This window comes from Lemur catta, chromosome 7, assembly GCF_020740605.2.
Source record: "Lemur catta isolate mLemCat1 chromosome 7, mLemCat1.pri, whole genome shotgun sequence".
Classification (NCBI taxonomy): Eukaryota; Metazoa; Chordata; class Mammalia; order Primates; family Lemuridae; genus Lemur; species Lemur catta.
The window spans coordinates 83,817,620-83,832,984 of NC_059134.1; the positions used below are offsets into that span (position 1 = coordinate 83,817,620).

Genomic DNA, 15,365 nt, shown 5'->3' on the forward strand with positions numbered 1-15,365 from the left:
GAAGGCCTAGGACGTTACTGTACACTTCTACAGACCATATAAATGCTGTATACTTAGACTACACTAAATGTATAAAAAATATTTTTCTGCCTTCAACAGTAAATTAACCTTAGCTTACTATAAGTTTTTCACTTTATAAACTTTTTAACTGTTAAGTTTACTTTATATAAACTTTTTAATTCTTCCATAATAACACTTAACTTAAAACATAGAGACGTTATATAGCTGTACAAAAATGTTTTCTTTCTTTATATCCTTATCCTACCAGCTTTTTTCTAGCTTTAAAATTTTTAATTTCTTTTTACTTTGTAAACTTTTTGTTTTTTACAAAGTAAAAGTTTGTTTACTTTTTAAGCCTTTTGTTAAAAATTAAGACACAGGCCATGCATGGTGGCCTACTCCCGTAATCCTAGCACTTTGGGAGGCCAAGGTGAGAGGACTGCTTAAGGCCAGGACTTTGAAACCAGCCTGGGCAACACAGTGAGAACTCCAGCTCTACAAAAAAATTTTAAAAATTAGCTGGGTGTGGTGACACACGCCTATAGTCCCAGCCACTCAGGAGGCTAAGGCAGGAGGATCCCTCAAGTACAGGAGTTCAAGGCTGCAGTGAGCTAGGATCATGCTACTGTACTCCAGCCTAGGTGACAGAGCAAGATCCTGTCTTCAGAAAAAAAAAAAAAAAACAGTAAGACACAAACACACTCATTAATGTAGGCCTACAAAGGGTCAGGATCATCAATATCACTGTCTCTTCTACCTTCACATCTTGTCCCACTGGAAGGTCTTCAGGGACAATAACATGCATGGAGCTGTCATCTCCTATGATAACAGTGCCTTCTTCTGGAATACCTCCTGAAGAACCTGCCTGAGGCTGTTTTACAGTTAACTTTTTTTTATAAGGAGAAAGAGTACTCTCTAAAATAACAATTAAAAGTACAATATAGTGTGATAAGGAGATGTAAATTCTGGTCTCTCCAGTTAGGCAGAAGGCCAGAGTCTACCCCAGATGCAAAGAAAAGAAAGAATGTCTCGTGATTATTAACTGTGTTGATGATTATCTGCTAACATAGTACCATGGGTGAATAATCAAAGTGACCGAAGGCAGGTCCTAGGTCCAAGGGAAGGGGGAATCGATTTAACAATACTGCCCAGCTACATAAAGTTAAATTTTACAATGCTTATTTAGGTTGTAGGAAATTGTACTTTATTCTAACTGATGCTCTCTGCTTCTGTGAACCTGCTTGCCTTTTACTCGATTGTTTAAAACAGTTAATCAGATAGGACCGGAGGGATTTTAGATGATCTCATGACCTTAAAACTGAAAATTGTTGCCTAAGATGCCCCAAGGTGTATATATGTTTAACCTTCCATATGGTGCAATGGTGAAGGGCATATAAGTTGTCACAAAACCTACACTCAGGGCCAGACTCTGAGCTTGGTGAGATTCCCTGCCGGAGAGCGTGCCACTGGACAGCTAATAAAGACTCACTAAATTTCAATCAGTCTTTTGTGGTTGACTTTCTCGCTCTGCTCCGTAACATTAGTAAACCAGCACCATAGTCATTTATTATCCAGTATTATATACTGTACATAATTGTACATTATACAGTTATATGACTAGCAACACAGATTTGTTTACACCAGCATCACCACGAACATGTGAGCAATGCAGCTACAACATGACTAGGCCATGGGAACTTTTCAGCTCGATTATAATCCTATGGGACCACCATGGTCTGTTGATCAAAATGTCATGCGCCACATGACCATTATCTGGATTTAAGTTTCCTCCATGTCTTTTCATGGCTTGATTTCTTTTTCGCACTGAATAAAATTCCATGGTCTCGATATACCACCATTTATCCATTCACCTACTGAAAGACATCTTGGTTGTTTCTAAGTTTTGGCAACTATTAATAAAGCTGCTATAAATATCTGTGTGCAGGTTTTTGTGTGGACTTAAGTTTTCAACTCACTTGAGTAAGTATCAAGGAAAGTGATTGCTGAATCGTATGGTATGAGTATATTTAGTTTGGTAAGAGACTGCCAAACTGTCATCCAAAGTGGCTGTACCATTTTGCATTTCCGATCAGCAATGAATGAAAGTTCCTGTTGCTTCACATCCTTGCCAGCTTCTGGTGTTGTCACTGTTTTAGCTATTCCAGTAAGTGTCTCAATGTTGTTTGCATTAACCATTTTTAAGCTTCACAATTCAGATAAGAAACTATGGGATCTGAAGGCTGCAAAAAAGACCGGGGCTCTGGCCCACCTGCCTCTTCTCCCTATCTCTGCTACCCAGCATGCGCATTTCATAAATAACAAACAAAGGTGGAGAGAACTGGCTGGGGGCAGGACAGAAGTCAGAGCTCCCAACTGCTGCTCTAACTCTCATTCAACACATCATAATTATCCTCTCATTTGGAAATTTTACTTTCTGTAGTGAGGGATCCAAGAGACACCAAGGACCACAGTGAAGAACCAGGTCTGTGCTCACACATAACTGGTGCTCACATACCGGTGCAGTGAATGACCACGTTCTCCCTGGGGCCTTACTGCACTTTCTACATTAGCAGTGAGCCAACGTGGTCCCCCACTGGAGGCAGAGGGACCCTCTTACAGAACCAAGGGCCTTGCATGGAGGGCTTGGGATTTTAGCTGCATTCCAGGAATTTATATCAGAACTATCAGATACTCCTGTTTTTTTGACAGGGTGACTCTAATTTGTTTTGTGGTGCTTTATTTTTGATAACGGGTCTTGCTCTGTTGCCCAGGCTAGAGTATAGTGGTGCAATCACAGCTCACTGCAACCTCAAACCCCTGGGCACAAGCGATCCTCCTGCCTCAGCCTCCCGAGTAGCTGGTAATTTGTTTTTATTTATTGAAGGATTTATCCTCTCTGGGGAAATGAATTTTCTTTCTCTCAGGTTTTTCTCCCAAGCCTTTTCTGAGTTTACCTGACATTGTTCACCATTCCTCGATGTTGACACTGGGAAGAGTTTGTGGTAGAGGATATAAGAGTGTAAATAACCTTAAAGACTGTTTTTGTTTTCACCTCTTGGAAATGTAGGTCTGGGAGTTTCACCTTGTACACCAAGCACAGTCGGAAACTGCCATTCCTCACCAGCATCACTGCACATCTCCATGCAACCCAGAACTACCCCAGCAAGACGGAGGGCATGTCTTTGGTGGTTTCTTTCCTCTGTCTACCATTTCCTATGTTCTATTTTAAGAGGATTTCTGCAGGTGGATATTCCATAGCATAAGCAATTTGGAAAATGCAGTTTTGGCAGACTTTCCGTGTTCACACTCTCCACCCCCACACTCATGAGCACCTTGCTCTGAGGCCACAGAAACTTGGTACCTGCTGGTGCCTCTCCCAGGAACACCGTTCCCTTCTCAGCCCTCTGACCTTCTACTTGTCCTTTGAGCTCAGCCTGCTCAGGGCTCTGCATGTCTGAGATACCCCATAGAATGAGAAAGAGCTGTACATAAAGCCATTTGGGACAGCCCAACAGGCCTTTGTCAGAATTTAAACTCTATGTGTCCTTTCTTCATCTTTGCCTTGCTGTCCCCTAGCTCAGACTCTGGCACACGGTAGGCCCTCAGAGGCTTGGGAGACAGCATGGTGTTGCTTTAAAGAGCACAAGCCTTGGAATCAGATGGATTTCCATGCTTAAACCCTGAGCTGGTTACTTGACCATAGTCAGGTGCTTAATCTGAGCCCCAGTTTCCGCATCTATCAAATGGGAATAAAAGATCACCCTGAGAGGTAAGTGAGATACATTAATTAAAAAGAGTATGGGCCTGGCACAGTGGTTCACACCTGTAATCTCAGCACTTTGGGAGGCCAAGGTAGGAGGATCATTTCCATCCTGGGCAAGATAGCGAGAACCCCCTCTCTATAAAGAATTTAAGAATTAGCGAGGCTGCTTGTAATCCCAGTACTTGGGAGGCTGAAGCAGGAGGATGGCTTGAGCGCAAGAGTTTGAGGCTGTGGTGAGCTACAATTGCACCACTGTACTCCAGCCTGGGTGACGCAGCGAGACCCTATGTCTTAAAAAACAAACAAAAAAAAGTTTATGAAAGGTGCTCAGTGCCCAGTACACAACTGGTGCTAATAAATGGTAGCTATTACTTGTTGAATACAGGAGTCATGAGAATTAGAGTGACACAAATTTTTTCCCAGGCTCTAATCACCGAATTACATTTATGAGACAGGGAAATGGGAGGCTCTTACCAGCTACTGTACGGAGACACGCATCAAAATTAGTTGTACAGTTGGTGACTGTAGCACATTCAGGCACTGGGTTAATACAGCTGTAGCACTGCAGGCTATAACCTGGAATGAGGAATAAAGCACGTCAGGACCTCTTAAACCAGCACTGACTTGCCCCAGGCAGCCCACAGTCTCCATTGATAGGGGGCAGAGGTCAGCAAGGCAGGGCATGCTGCCACAACCACACAAATTCACAGAGGTTATATCTTTCCAAGCTCAAACTACAGTTCCAGCAACATTTTCTGGACCTTGATGCAAGCATAAAAGAAATAACCACATCTGCCATCTAACTGTGCAATTGAGAAGTTTCCTCCTAACCTTCTACAGGGAAGAGATTAACCTGTAATGTAATGATATAGGACAAGGAAAATATCAAGAGAATAAGCCCAAAGAATTCTTTAAGTGCCTTTGAAGCAATTAAATCACATTCTCATGGATTGATCAGTATTTGGCAAAAGTTGGAATCAAATCGTCCTGATTTATGTGGATACACACTTTTCTATTATCAGAGATAACCACCTTCCTGTCACACGGCTTCTGCCATGGTCAGTACCTGGTGGAATCGACCAGTGTGAAAGACATTTTCCAAGATGAAACATGTAAAATCTCATAGAAGAATGTCACGTTTAAACCAAGGGTGGGTTTTGAGCCCAAGAGCTGACTTGTAGTTCTAAGGCACAAGCCCAGATTTAGCACCATGGAAAGAGGGGACTTCCCAGAAGTCCAGGGGAAAGAGGGTCCTCACTTCCTGAGCACAGACAGGAGCCAAGCTCTCTATAGCATCTTCAGTGGCCAAGCCTGCCTTCATACGTGTAAAATCCCACTCACCAGGGGACCCTTTGTTTTGTGAAGCTTCCAGATTAACGCCTCAGTCAAAAAACTCCTCCCACCCCACTATGTTTGCAGATGACAAGACGCATGCCTGCAGAGGTGAAGTGACTCACCCGAGGACACCCAGCTAAAAAGCCAGTGTGCAGGGCTCCGTCAGACCCGCTGTCTGCGTGTGTCATGCCTGCGTGACAGGGGAGCCACGATGACATGGCACAAAGAGGCAATTTTCCTATGGCCCCTTCCTGTGTGTACGCATGGATGTGTGTTCCCACGGACGAGAGAAGAGTCTAAGCAGCAGGGCGCTGTTCTAGCCTGGCTGTGGTTCTGGGCCATTTGATTTATTCTTCTTTCTTTCTTGTTTTTTTAGGCTGGTCAGGTGAAGCAGTGGGAGTGGAGAAGGAACAGAGGAATCTGTAACTGGTTGTGATAATTTAGTTGTAAACACCACTGCACTCGGACCAACCCCTGGGCCATTTTAGGTTACCCATAGAAGTGAATTTCCTACCGGCTAGAACCAGAGCTCATTTGGCTTCTTAACAAGCCTTTAGAAGGAAAGATCAAAGCTCATGTTTGGAACGTCTGTGGGGCAGAAATATTCACAGCTAATATGTTCATACAGGGTTCAAATATCTGTGTACCTATGTGCTAAGCCCTTCACAGAATTTGGATAACACGTAGGCTCAATTCTCTCCATCCCCATTTTGCAAAAGAAACAAGGACTAAGATATTAAGTAAATTGTCCACAGTCACTAAATGACAGAGCTGAGACTCAAACCCAAGCTTGGTTTAACCAAGATTTTCTTCTAATTGACCTGAGAGGGGAAGAGAAGGAAACAGTACAGACAGTGGGTGAAACCAAGGCCGAAGACGAGCAACAAGGCAGTGGACGACTGACTGTTTGACATTCTAGCCCAGGGGTAGGGAACGTGTGGCCTTCAGGCCACATGTGGCCTTCGAGGTCCTTAAGTGCAGCCTTTTGATTGAATCCAAATTTTACAGAACAAATCCTCTTATTAAAGGGGTACAGCAGAGAAAGATGAAGCTTTTCTTATCACCTTTGGTGCTTAAAAAAAAGAACAACGTTAAAATGAGAAGGCTGTGGGGTCTAGCCACTAAGCCAGGGGAGAGGAGATTTGACCCTGAGCTTCAAGAAGTAGAATGTAGGCCGGGCGCGGTGGCTCACGCCTGTAATCCTAGCCCTCTGGGAGGCCGAGGTGGGTGGATCGCTCGAGGTCAGGAGTTCGAGACCAGCCTGAGCGAGACCCCGTCTCTACTAAAAATAGAAATAAAAACTATCTGGACAACTAAAAATATATATAGAAAAAATTAGCCGGGCATGGTGGCGCATGCCTGTAGTCCCAGCTACTCGGGAGGCTGAGGAAGTAGGATCGCTTAAGCCCAGGAGTTTGAGGTTGCTGTGAGCTAGGCTGACGCCACGGCACTCACTCTAGCCCGGGCAACAAAGTGACACTCTGTCTCAAAAAAAAAAAAAAAAAAAAAAAAAAAGAAGTAGAATGTAAAGGACGGTTCCCCTGCAGTTTCTCAGAGTCTTTGGGCAGCCGCAAGGGAAGCTCTCATGTGTGTGTATGTGTGCGTGCGCCTCACCCCCAATTCTGAGGAAGGGCTTCAATGCACCCGAGACCTGCCATGCAGCAGGTGATGCCCCCATAACCAAGCTTGTTCCACGAACAAATGCAGAATCCTGGAAGTCGGACGCGACTGGGCTATTATAATTACAGAAGATACACTGGGTAGAACCCAGAAGACAATGTGGGTTGTGACACAGGCGAACCCAATCACAACCACGCTGGCTGAACTGGTGGAGGTGAGGAAGGAGGGGAGTCATGACCTCTCTTTTTGCTCAGAAATGGAGGGTATATTCAAGTGTGTCCTTTGGCAAGTGAGGGTTTTGCCTCAGTGTTCTGGACTGTAAAATGGGCATAACAGCACTGCCCGCTCCCGGGATGGGGACTGTGCCGAAATAGGCTTTGGCACAGTCCCAAGTACAATATAAGCAGTTAAGATACAGTAGCTGCTAATATTATAAGACATGCTCCAACACTGCAGAAATTTTGTTTTTATTTTTCATTATGTTGCTACTGCTATTTCTGCTCCTCACCACCCGCCACAAAAAACACCAAAGAACCACAAAAAAACAGAAGTCGCCAGGATGCTATACCAATATGACACAGGCAGAAAAGGACATTTGATCCTCATGATGGAGTAAAGCAAGTAGCATGGGTGTTCCTACTGCTATAGAGATCAAGACTCAGAAGCACACAACTTCCTCCAGGAGGAAGCGTGGTCCAGATAGGGGTGGTCCAGGGGAAAAGGTGGCCCAGGAAGGGGTGGCCCAGGAAGGGGTGGTCCAGGAAGGGGTGGCCCAGGAAGGGGTGGTCCAGGAAGGGTTGGTCCAGGGGAAAGGGTGGCCCAGGAAGGGGTGGTCCAGATAGGGGTGTTCCAGATAGGGGTGGTCCAGGGGAAAGGGTGGCCCAGGAAGGGGTGGTCCAGGAAGGGGTGGCCCAGGAAGGGGTGGTCCAGGAAGGGGTGGTCCACGAAGAGGTGGTCCAGGAAGGGGTGGTCCAGGGGAAAGGGTGGTCCAGGAAGGGGTGGTCCAGGAAGGGGTGGCCCAGGAAGGGGTGGTCCAGGAAGGGGTGGTCCAGGGGAAAGGGTGGCCCAGGAAGGGGTGGCCCAGGAAGGGGTGGTCCAGGAAGGGGTGGTCCAGGAAAGGGTGGTCCAGGGGAAAGGATGGCCCAGGAAGGGGTGGTCCAGGAAGGGGAGGCCCAGGAAGGGGTGGTCCAGGAAGGGGTGGTCCAGGAAGGGGTGGCCCAGGAAGGGGTGGTCCAGGGGAAAGGGTGGCCCAGGGGAAAGGGTGGCCCAGGGGGAAGAGTGCCTCAGAGGGGAGGGGTGGCCTGGCACAGCGGGAAGAACATGGACTGCGGTGCCAAAGTGTGTCTGGTCACATCCTGGCGTACCGTACCACTTCTGTGTGTTATTCAACAAGTTAATTAATCTTTGGGGGCCGCAATCTCATCGTGTGTAAAACAGGGATAAAAGTACTACCTACGCCATCAGGTTGGCACCAGGATCAAACAAGCAAATACATGTCAAGTGCTCAGAATAGTGATTGGCACACAGACGCTATGAGCCTGGGCTGCTTCTGTCAGCACTGTGCCCATGGCCGTGGCTATAACATAGGAGAAGCCCCAGGGCAGGACTAAGCTCCCTCACGTGGCTCTGGGCACAGGGGGCCCCAGAGGGGCTTGCACAGCACCCTAAGCACAGTATCCATGGGAGCTGCAAGTAGCCTGTGGTGAGAGGGCTGAAACCTAAGCCGCTGAGTGTTGCCCCCACCCCTGCCAAAAGCAGCCCTGTTGGGCAGGATGACCTGTAACTCTGGAAGGGGCCCCACTGCGGATGAGGCCCCATGGAGGAAGGAGCTGTCACATAACCCTGGACCTGTAACACTGGAAGGCAAAAGAAGCAAAGCCAGGCCTGCAAGAGGAACTGGCACTGAAACTGAGCCCAGCGATACCGGCTCAGTTCTCCTGAGCCTAAGAAAAAGGAAGCTCAAGGCCAAGGCAGCCTAGATCCGTGTCACGGGACTTGTGGGACTCACCTGAATGGCAGAAGACAGCCAGCACGAGCATGAGCCCGAACAGGACGAACCCCCTTTGGCTTCTCATGGCGCCTGTCCACAGAATCTTGAAGGAAGGGATAAGACAGGTTGTCACGAATAACAAAATACTGCTGGTTATTCCAGAGACCACGAGCTGGAAGACTGAGCCGGCTCCAGGGAACACAGGGGAGGAGCTGACAGACTGGAATAACCAGGAAACATACCTGGTTGGGCGCCAGGGACTGGGAGTGCTCTCAGGAGGGCTCACTTGACCCTTCCCCTCCTGCCCCACGACCTCAGCCTACTGAAAGAATGTGTGGGTCTCGGTGACAGGGTGGCTACAGGGTGTCAGCACACACTGGACGGTGCCCAGCCCTAATCCACAGCAGCTGCATATACCTAGTTATACTCAGTCCCTTTTTTTAAATTTTTTTTTCAAATTAGAATTTTGGTTTGTAACATCTTAATCAACATTAAGAGATTATCAATGGAAAATTAAATGATAAACATGTTCATTACAATTAGAAAAATTTTTTTAAATTTAGTGATTACAAATTAAAGCAATGTAAAATTCAAGAGAAAGGATTAATAGTAAACCAGACATGAGTAGAGCAGAATTAAGTGAATGAAATTGAAAGTTGTTAATATTTGGTAGAAAAGACAAAGAATGCTAGTAAGGTGTGACATGCTGAATTTTACACCACCAATCATTTGTCCTGTAGAGGCATGGCCTGTGCCAAGTATACTCAGTCCTTCTTGCTGCCATGCAGTGGGTACGACACTGGCTTCCCCATGACAGTGGCTTGGTCAGATGAGAGATAAGAGAAAACTGACCAATCAGCAACTACAGATTCCACTCCACTGGCCGTACCTGCAGCTGCTGACTAAACTGGAGGGCCACTTCTCTTCCAGGTCACACTGCTAAGTGAAGCAGACCAAAGGGTGACTCTGGAGGGCAGCAGCCTGCATTCAGCAGAAGAACAGGGGACAAAAGTCTAGCATGCATGGAAGCTCTGGCTCCCCACTGAGACAAGTACAATGGGGACACCTCATTGTTCATTTTGGGAACATAAAGAGAGGTATCAGGCAACTTCAATAACTAGTCCCCAGTGCATTAGTGCCTAGATGTGCAGCAGTAAGCACAGGGCGAGAAGCGGAGGCTAAAATGCCTTTAACCCTTTCTCCCAGTAGGGAAGCCAAGGCACAGGGAGGTTTTGAACTTGCCCAAGTACAAAGCATCAGTTGCAGATCTAAGAAGTCCCCAACCCCACCCCTACATCCCTGGACCCATCCTCAAATGAGGAGGTGACAGCTCCTATACACCGGGGTGTTCCACATTCTATTCTCCTGAGCCCCACAGGAGCCATGCCTGGCAGACAGATAGGGCTCTTGGGGAGACAAGCCACCTCCCCTCCTCGAGGTTATCAGTGCAGAGTTCCTTGATGCCACTAGTCAGGGGAGGACCGGGAAGCAGAAAGGATAGAATCTGGCAGAGTCTGGCATTGTTGAAAGAAGAAAATGTTGAGAGAGTTAAGCCTGGCATGGGGAAGAGGTGGCTTTCTCGTATGTGGGGAACCAGAAAGAAAAACAAACAAGGACTGGCCTTTCCTTACAAGCAGAGTACCTGCCACTTCCCTCTAGCCTCCTCAAAACCTACAACCTGCTCCTGGTCACCAGCCCCCGTGTGGGACCATCCCAGGGATAGGGGCCCCCACAGTGACAGTCACCTGCTTGGCTCCCCATGCTCAGGGATTTCTGGGTAGAAAGGATGATTTCCAGGCTCAAGTTAGACAGAGCTCAGGACCACGAGGGACTGCTGCAAGTGGGTAAGGAGAGGAAGGCATTGATCTGAGGTTCCCAGACAGGGATGCAGGGAGCTTCAGACAGTTCCAAGAAGTTAGGAATAGCTGTGGTGTCAGCATCCGCACCGGAGGAGGCGGGAGGGAACATACTGACTCAAGTCAGGCACTGGAAAGGTATCAGGTTGGCAGGAGCTGTAGCTCCAGGAACGGTCTTCCTTCCCTTGACATAACTAACAGCGTCTCAACACACAGGGTCCCTGACAGAGAAGGGTTCTTTGATGAGGCGCATTAGAAAGAACCGGCCTGCTAAGAAAGCAAGAGCACAATGAACTGGTTAAGGACACAGTCGTTCCAGTCCACTCTGGAGGACTCTGAACAAGGCTTTGAATAGTTCTGGCTCTGTCACTTATTTGCTGTATGTGAACCTCTGATCTCCACCCTTCATCTTGTAAACAGGGGGACAGTCATGTGTACTGCTCAGTACAATGCCCGGCCAAAGACAGCATTTAAGAAAAAAAGCCACTGTCAGTATTACTGAGCAGTCATGAGATTACTGGGGGAAGAAATTAGGTGTGGAAGGAGAAACTCTGTATTGGATGAGTAGGGGGGATCTTGGGCCCCAAACCTAAGGCAGCCCTCAGCCCTCAGGCAGAAGTGTGAGGTCTCAGCCTCAATTCTATATGACTGGCTGATCGTCACTGCAGCTGCTTCCGTGACATGGCTGCAGAGGGGCAAAGATGGCACAGGACAGAAGCGGCCAGTGTGCAGATGCCAAGGTTGGGCCGTTCAAATAAAAATAAGAGCAGGTCTTTGCTAACCACAACTGAATTGTCAATTTCCAGGAGCAAAATGTTCATAGGGAGTGTGTGTGAGCATGTGTGTATGTATATGGGGAGCAGGGGAGGAGGGAGGCAGAAGAAGAAATAGCTCACTGTTTTAAAGCTATTTTATAAATGCCCTAACATGTGGGCTGTAATTAATGTTAAGCAGGATTATTTATGACTTTTTTTCCCGATCTTTTACTTTTTGCCATCTTTTCCCCAAATAGTCTATAATGAACTGAGTATTACTCTTAAATAACAAGTATCAGGAAAATCCACACATTACAAATGTTCCTTTTTTAGTTGTCACATATCACCTATCTTTTGGTAAATCTATCTCAGAATTAAAAAAATAAAAAACCCAACTTCATAGTTTGAAACTCTTCCCTAGTCTAAAACACCCTCCATTTAAGTAAAAAAAAAAACAAACAAAAAAAAAACAGATGTTCATAAGTTAAGTGTGCAGATAAGATGGTGGATGAACCAAAAGTGCCGCCATTTCACACAAACCAAGCACTTATACACAAGATACACTCAGAAGGCATCAATAACTTAACTGTTATCTAAACATCTCAGGACTTATTAATAACCATGGGTTTGTACCTATGGACTGTTTTCTGGTTTTTTTTCTTTTTTTTGAGACAGAGTATCACTCTGTTGCCCAGGCTAGAGTGAGTGCTGTGGCATCAGCCTAGCTCACAGCAACCTCGAACTCCTGGGCTCAAGCAATCCTCCTGCCTCAGCCTCCCGAGTAGCTGGGACTACAGGTGCAGGCCACAACATCTGGCTACGTTTTTCTATTTTTAGTAGAGACGGGGTCTTGCTCTTGCTCAGGCTGGTCTTGAACTCCTGAGCTCAAGCAATCCTCCCACCTCAGCCTCCAAGAGTGCTAGGATTACAGGCATCAGCCACCACACACGGCCTATGGACTGTTTTAGTAATACTGCTATTGTTCTAAATTATTTTTAATTCTTCTAAAGAATGTGCTACTGCAATCACCAAAGAAGACAGGTAGTGACAAGTCTTTCTTCTTCAAGGGTGGATTTAGCTACCGGAAATAACCCAAAGTCATTCTGAATAAGTCCACAAAACAAGATGGGTGAGCCTCCTGGAAAACTCCATTTTGGGCTTGGAAAACACACTTTCAGCCAGCCTTTATTAGGACAGATTTTTCTGGGTGGCTTAAAATTGACTCTACATTCCTTAAGGAGAGTTCCAAATAGGCTGTTCATCACAGGAATAAGTAAACAGTCAAGTTTACAGAAACACCGTTTAAAACAGCAAAAACTGAGCAACATACACACCCAGCAATAAGAAGATGGGCAAATGATGGTGCAAGTCCACGGTGGGGAACTACTCAGCCTTGAAGAGTAACGGCCAAGAGAGGCTATACTCACAACCTGTTAGGAAAAAAGCTGCTTGAAAAACCGGTGTAATTTTATTATTTTTTCTTTAAAAAATAGATAGATACATACACACACAATGCATAAAAAGTGTTTGGAATACCACATCAACTTATCTGAATGTTTTGGATCGCGTGCTTAACAGAGTGGTAAAATTATGAGCAATTTATTTATGCTTAAGTGTATTTTTTCTTAACAAGGAATATTTTTATAGAAAAATCTAACATAATAGAATATTTTCATGTGCTTATGTATTATTTCATTTGCAATTTCTTTTTATTTTTGTAATACACAACCTGATTAGGTATAATAATATATATATTGCTTCTCAAAATTGGCTACTTTGAGGTAAAAAATGTTCATGTATATGTATTCTTCTGTCTGTCTGAAAAAAGTTATTTTAGTTATGGTGTATATTTATAAAAAGTGAGGCCTGGCTGAGTGTACAGATCTATGGTGTCATCCCACTTTCCTCCCGATTTGCATCACCTTGAAACACTCAACTCCTTTAATTCAGCTCCTAATTTGTACAGTGGTAGTAATGATTTTATATGATGACAAAACATGAAAAGAAGACTTGAGGGTTTTAAAGCTGAATGTGGACAAAAATTTCCTGTGGTAATTTAAGGAACAAGTAGTTAAGCGCACACACGATACTGGAGTTCACTCTGTCCTAGCCTGGACCCGACCTGGAAATAACATTTTTAGTCTGGGTGCCACATTTCCGAATGTCCTCCAGTTTATCAGGATAGCAAAATAAACAGCGATAGAAGCCACGAGAAATGGTTCGAGGAACCAGGGCTGTTCTATTTGAAAAATATAGTCAGAGACAAGTTATTGTCTTCAAATATGAGAAGTGACACTGTGGAAGGGACGTTATTCTGCGTAATTTCCAAAGAGGATGAACTGGGGAGGCCGTTTAGATGGGAAAGAGCCACCAGTGGCCGTCATCCCACTCCCTCCTAGTTCCTCTGTCCCATGCCGGGTACTGTGAGGCGTCAGCATATCTGGAAAGCAATTCCTTTGATGAAATGTAAAAAGTTCTCCATCAGTTGGAAATGTTCAAACAGAGAGTAGGGATCACAGGTCAGGGACGTTGCAGAGAAGATTCCTGCAGATGACAGTAACGAGCAAAAATAAAACAGTTCTGAGCTACTAAAAAGTCATTCTATAATAAAACTAACCTGACAGTTATTTATTTACTCCCATCCACCTGAGATGTAAGTGGAAGCTAAAAAGTCACAAGTTGATTTATAAATACAGGCATCCCTTATTAAGTGTCTGAAAATGTTTTGGGTAGCAAATGTTTTGAGTATTTGGGCAGAAAATGAAGTGTGAGCCTATATTCTACTATTTTAAATGGGAAAACGTGTTACTGCTGTGTATTCCAAAACTCAAAATAGCAACTAAAAACATATATACACACACACAGTTGACCCTTGAACAACACGGGTTTGAACTGGGCAGGTCCATTTATACACCAATTTTAAAAAGTAAACATATTGGAAAATGTTTTGGAGATGTGTGATCATTTGAAAAAACTGGCAGACAGGCAGGCGCTGTGGCTCAGGCCTGTAATCCTAGCATTCTGGGAGGCCGAGGAGGGCGGATTGTTTGAGCTCAGGAGTTCGAGACCAGCCTGAGCAAGAGCGAGACCCCGTTTCTACTAAAAAAAAAGGAAGAAATTAGCCGGACAACTAAAAGTATGTAGGAAAAAATTAGCCAGGCATGGTGGCACATGCCTGTAGTCCCAGCTACTTGGGAGGCTGAGGCAGGAGGATCACTTGAGCCCAGGAGTTTGAGGTTGCTGTGAGCTAGGCTGACGCCACGGCACTCTAGCCTGGGCAACAGAGTGAGACTCTGTCTCAAAAAAAAAAAAAAAAAAAAAAAAAACGAAAAAAAAAAGAAAACTGGCAGACAAACTGTGTAGCCTCTAAATATGGAAAAAATTAATAAAAAGTTAGATATGTCATGAATGCATAAAATATATGTAGATACTAGTCTATTTTATCACTTACTACCATGAAATATGCGCATATCTACTATAAAAATGTAAAATTCATCAAAACTTATGTAAATAAACATAGGCCATACAGGGCACCATTTATGCTAGAAATGTAAACAAATGCAAAGATGCACTATTAAATCATAAATGCATAAAAATAACTGCAGGATATACTGTACCGCCATAATAATTTCGTAGCCACCTGCTGTTGTCATTGCAGTGAGCTCAGGCCTTGCCAGTAGCTGCTCAAAATGCCGTGGGAGGCTAAGCATCTCTGCATGAGCAGTTCTACTCTCCAGTAAATAGCACATCACAGTACAAAGTCATCTCTCTCGACTGTGTGTATTTTTAAGGGGGTTAGTGCAATACTAAGCCTGGAATCAAACACCACAGGACCCATACGAAGTGTCACTAGTGATGCTGGAAGTGTTCCCAAGAAGCAAAGTCACTTCAACGAAAAGTTGAATTGCTTCATATGCACCGTAGATCCAGGCTGCCCGCCATTGCAGATGCACGTTTCATCTTGCAAACATCGAATAAATTTACAGTATCGGTAAATACAGCAGAGTAGTATAAATGCATTTTCTCTTCCTTATTTTCTTAATAAC

General features: G+C 45.0%; 1 protein-coding gene across 4 annotated transcripts in view; it reads right to left on the reverse strand.

Annotated features, from left to right (window-relative positions):
• The window catches only part of CD59 (CD59 molecule (CD59 blood group)), a 47,540-nt gene that overhangs the window by 3,950 nt on the left and 28,225 nt on the right, over positions 1-15,365 (reverse strand). The window contains exons 1-3 of one of the 4 annotated variants that reach the window (XM_045557771.1): positions 12,654-12,730; positions 8,727-8,811; positions 4,238-4,339 (exon numbers count right to left, since the gene is read on the reverse strand). In XM_045557771.1, the coding sequence (XP_045413727.1) occupies positions 4,238-4,339; positions 8,727-8,793 (169 nt within the window). In that variant the 5' untranslated portion in view covers positions 8,794-8,811; positions 12,654-12,730. Of the gene's footprint in view, positions 1-4,237; positions 4,340-8,726; positions 9,101-12,653; positions 12,731-15,365 lie in introns of those variants that run through there. The other 3 variants (XM_045557768.1, XM_045557770.1, XM_045557769.1) reach the window with 3 other exon arrangements.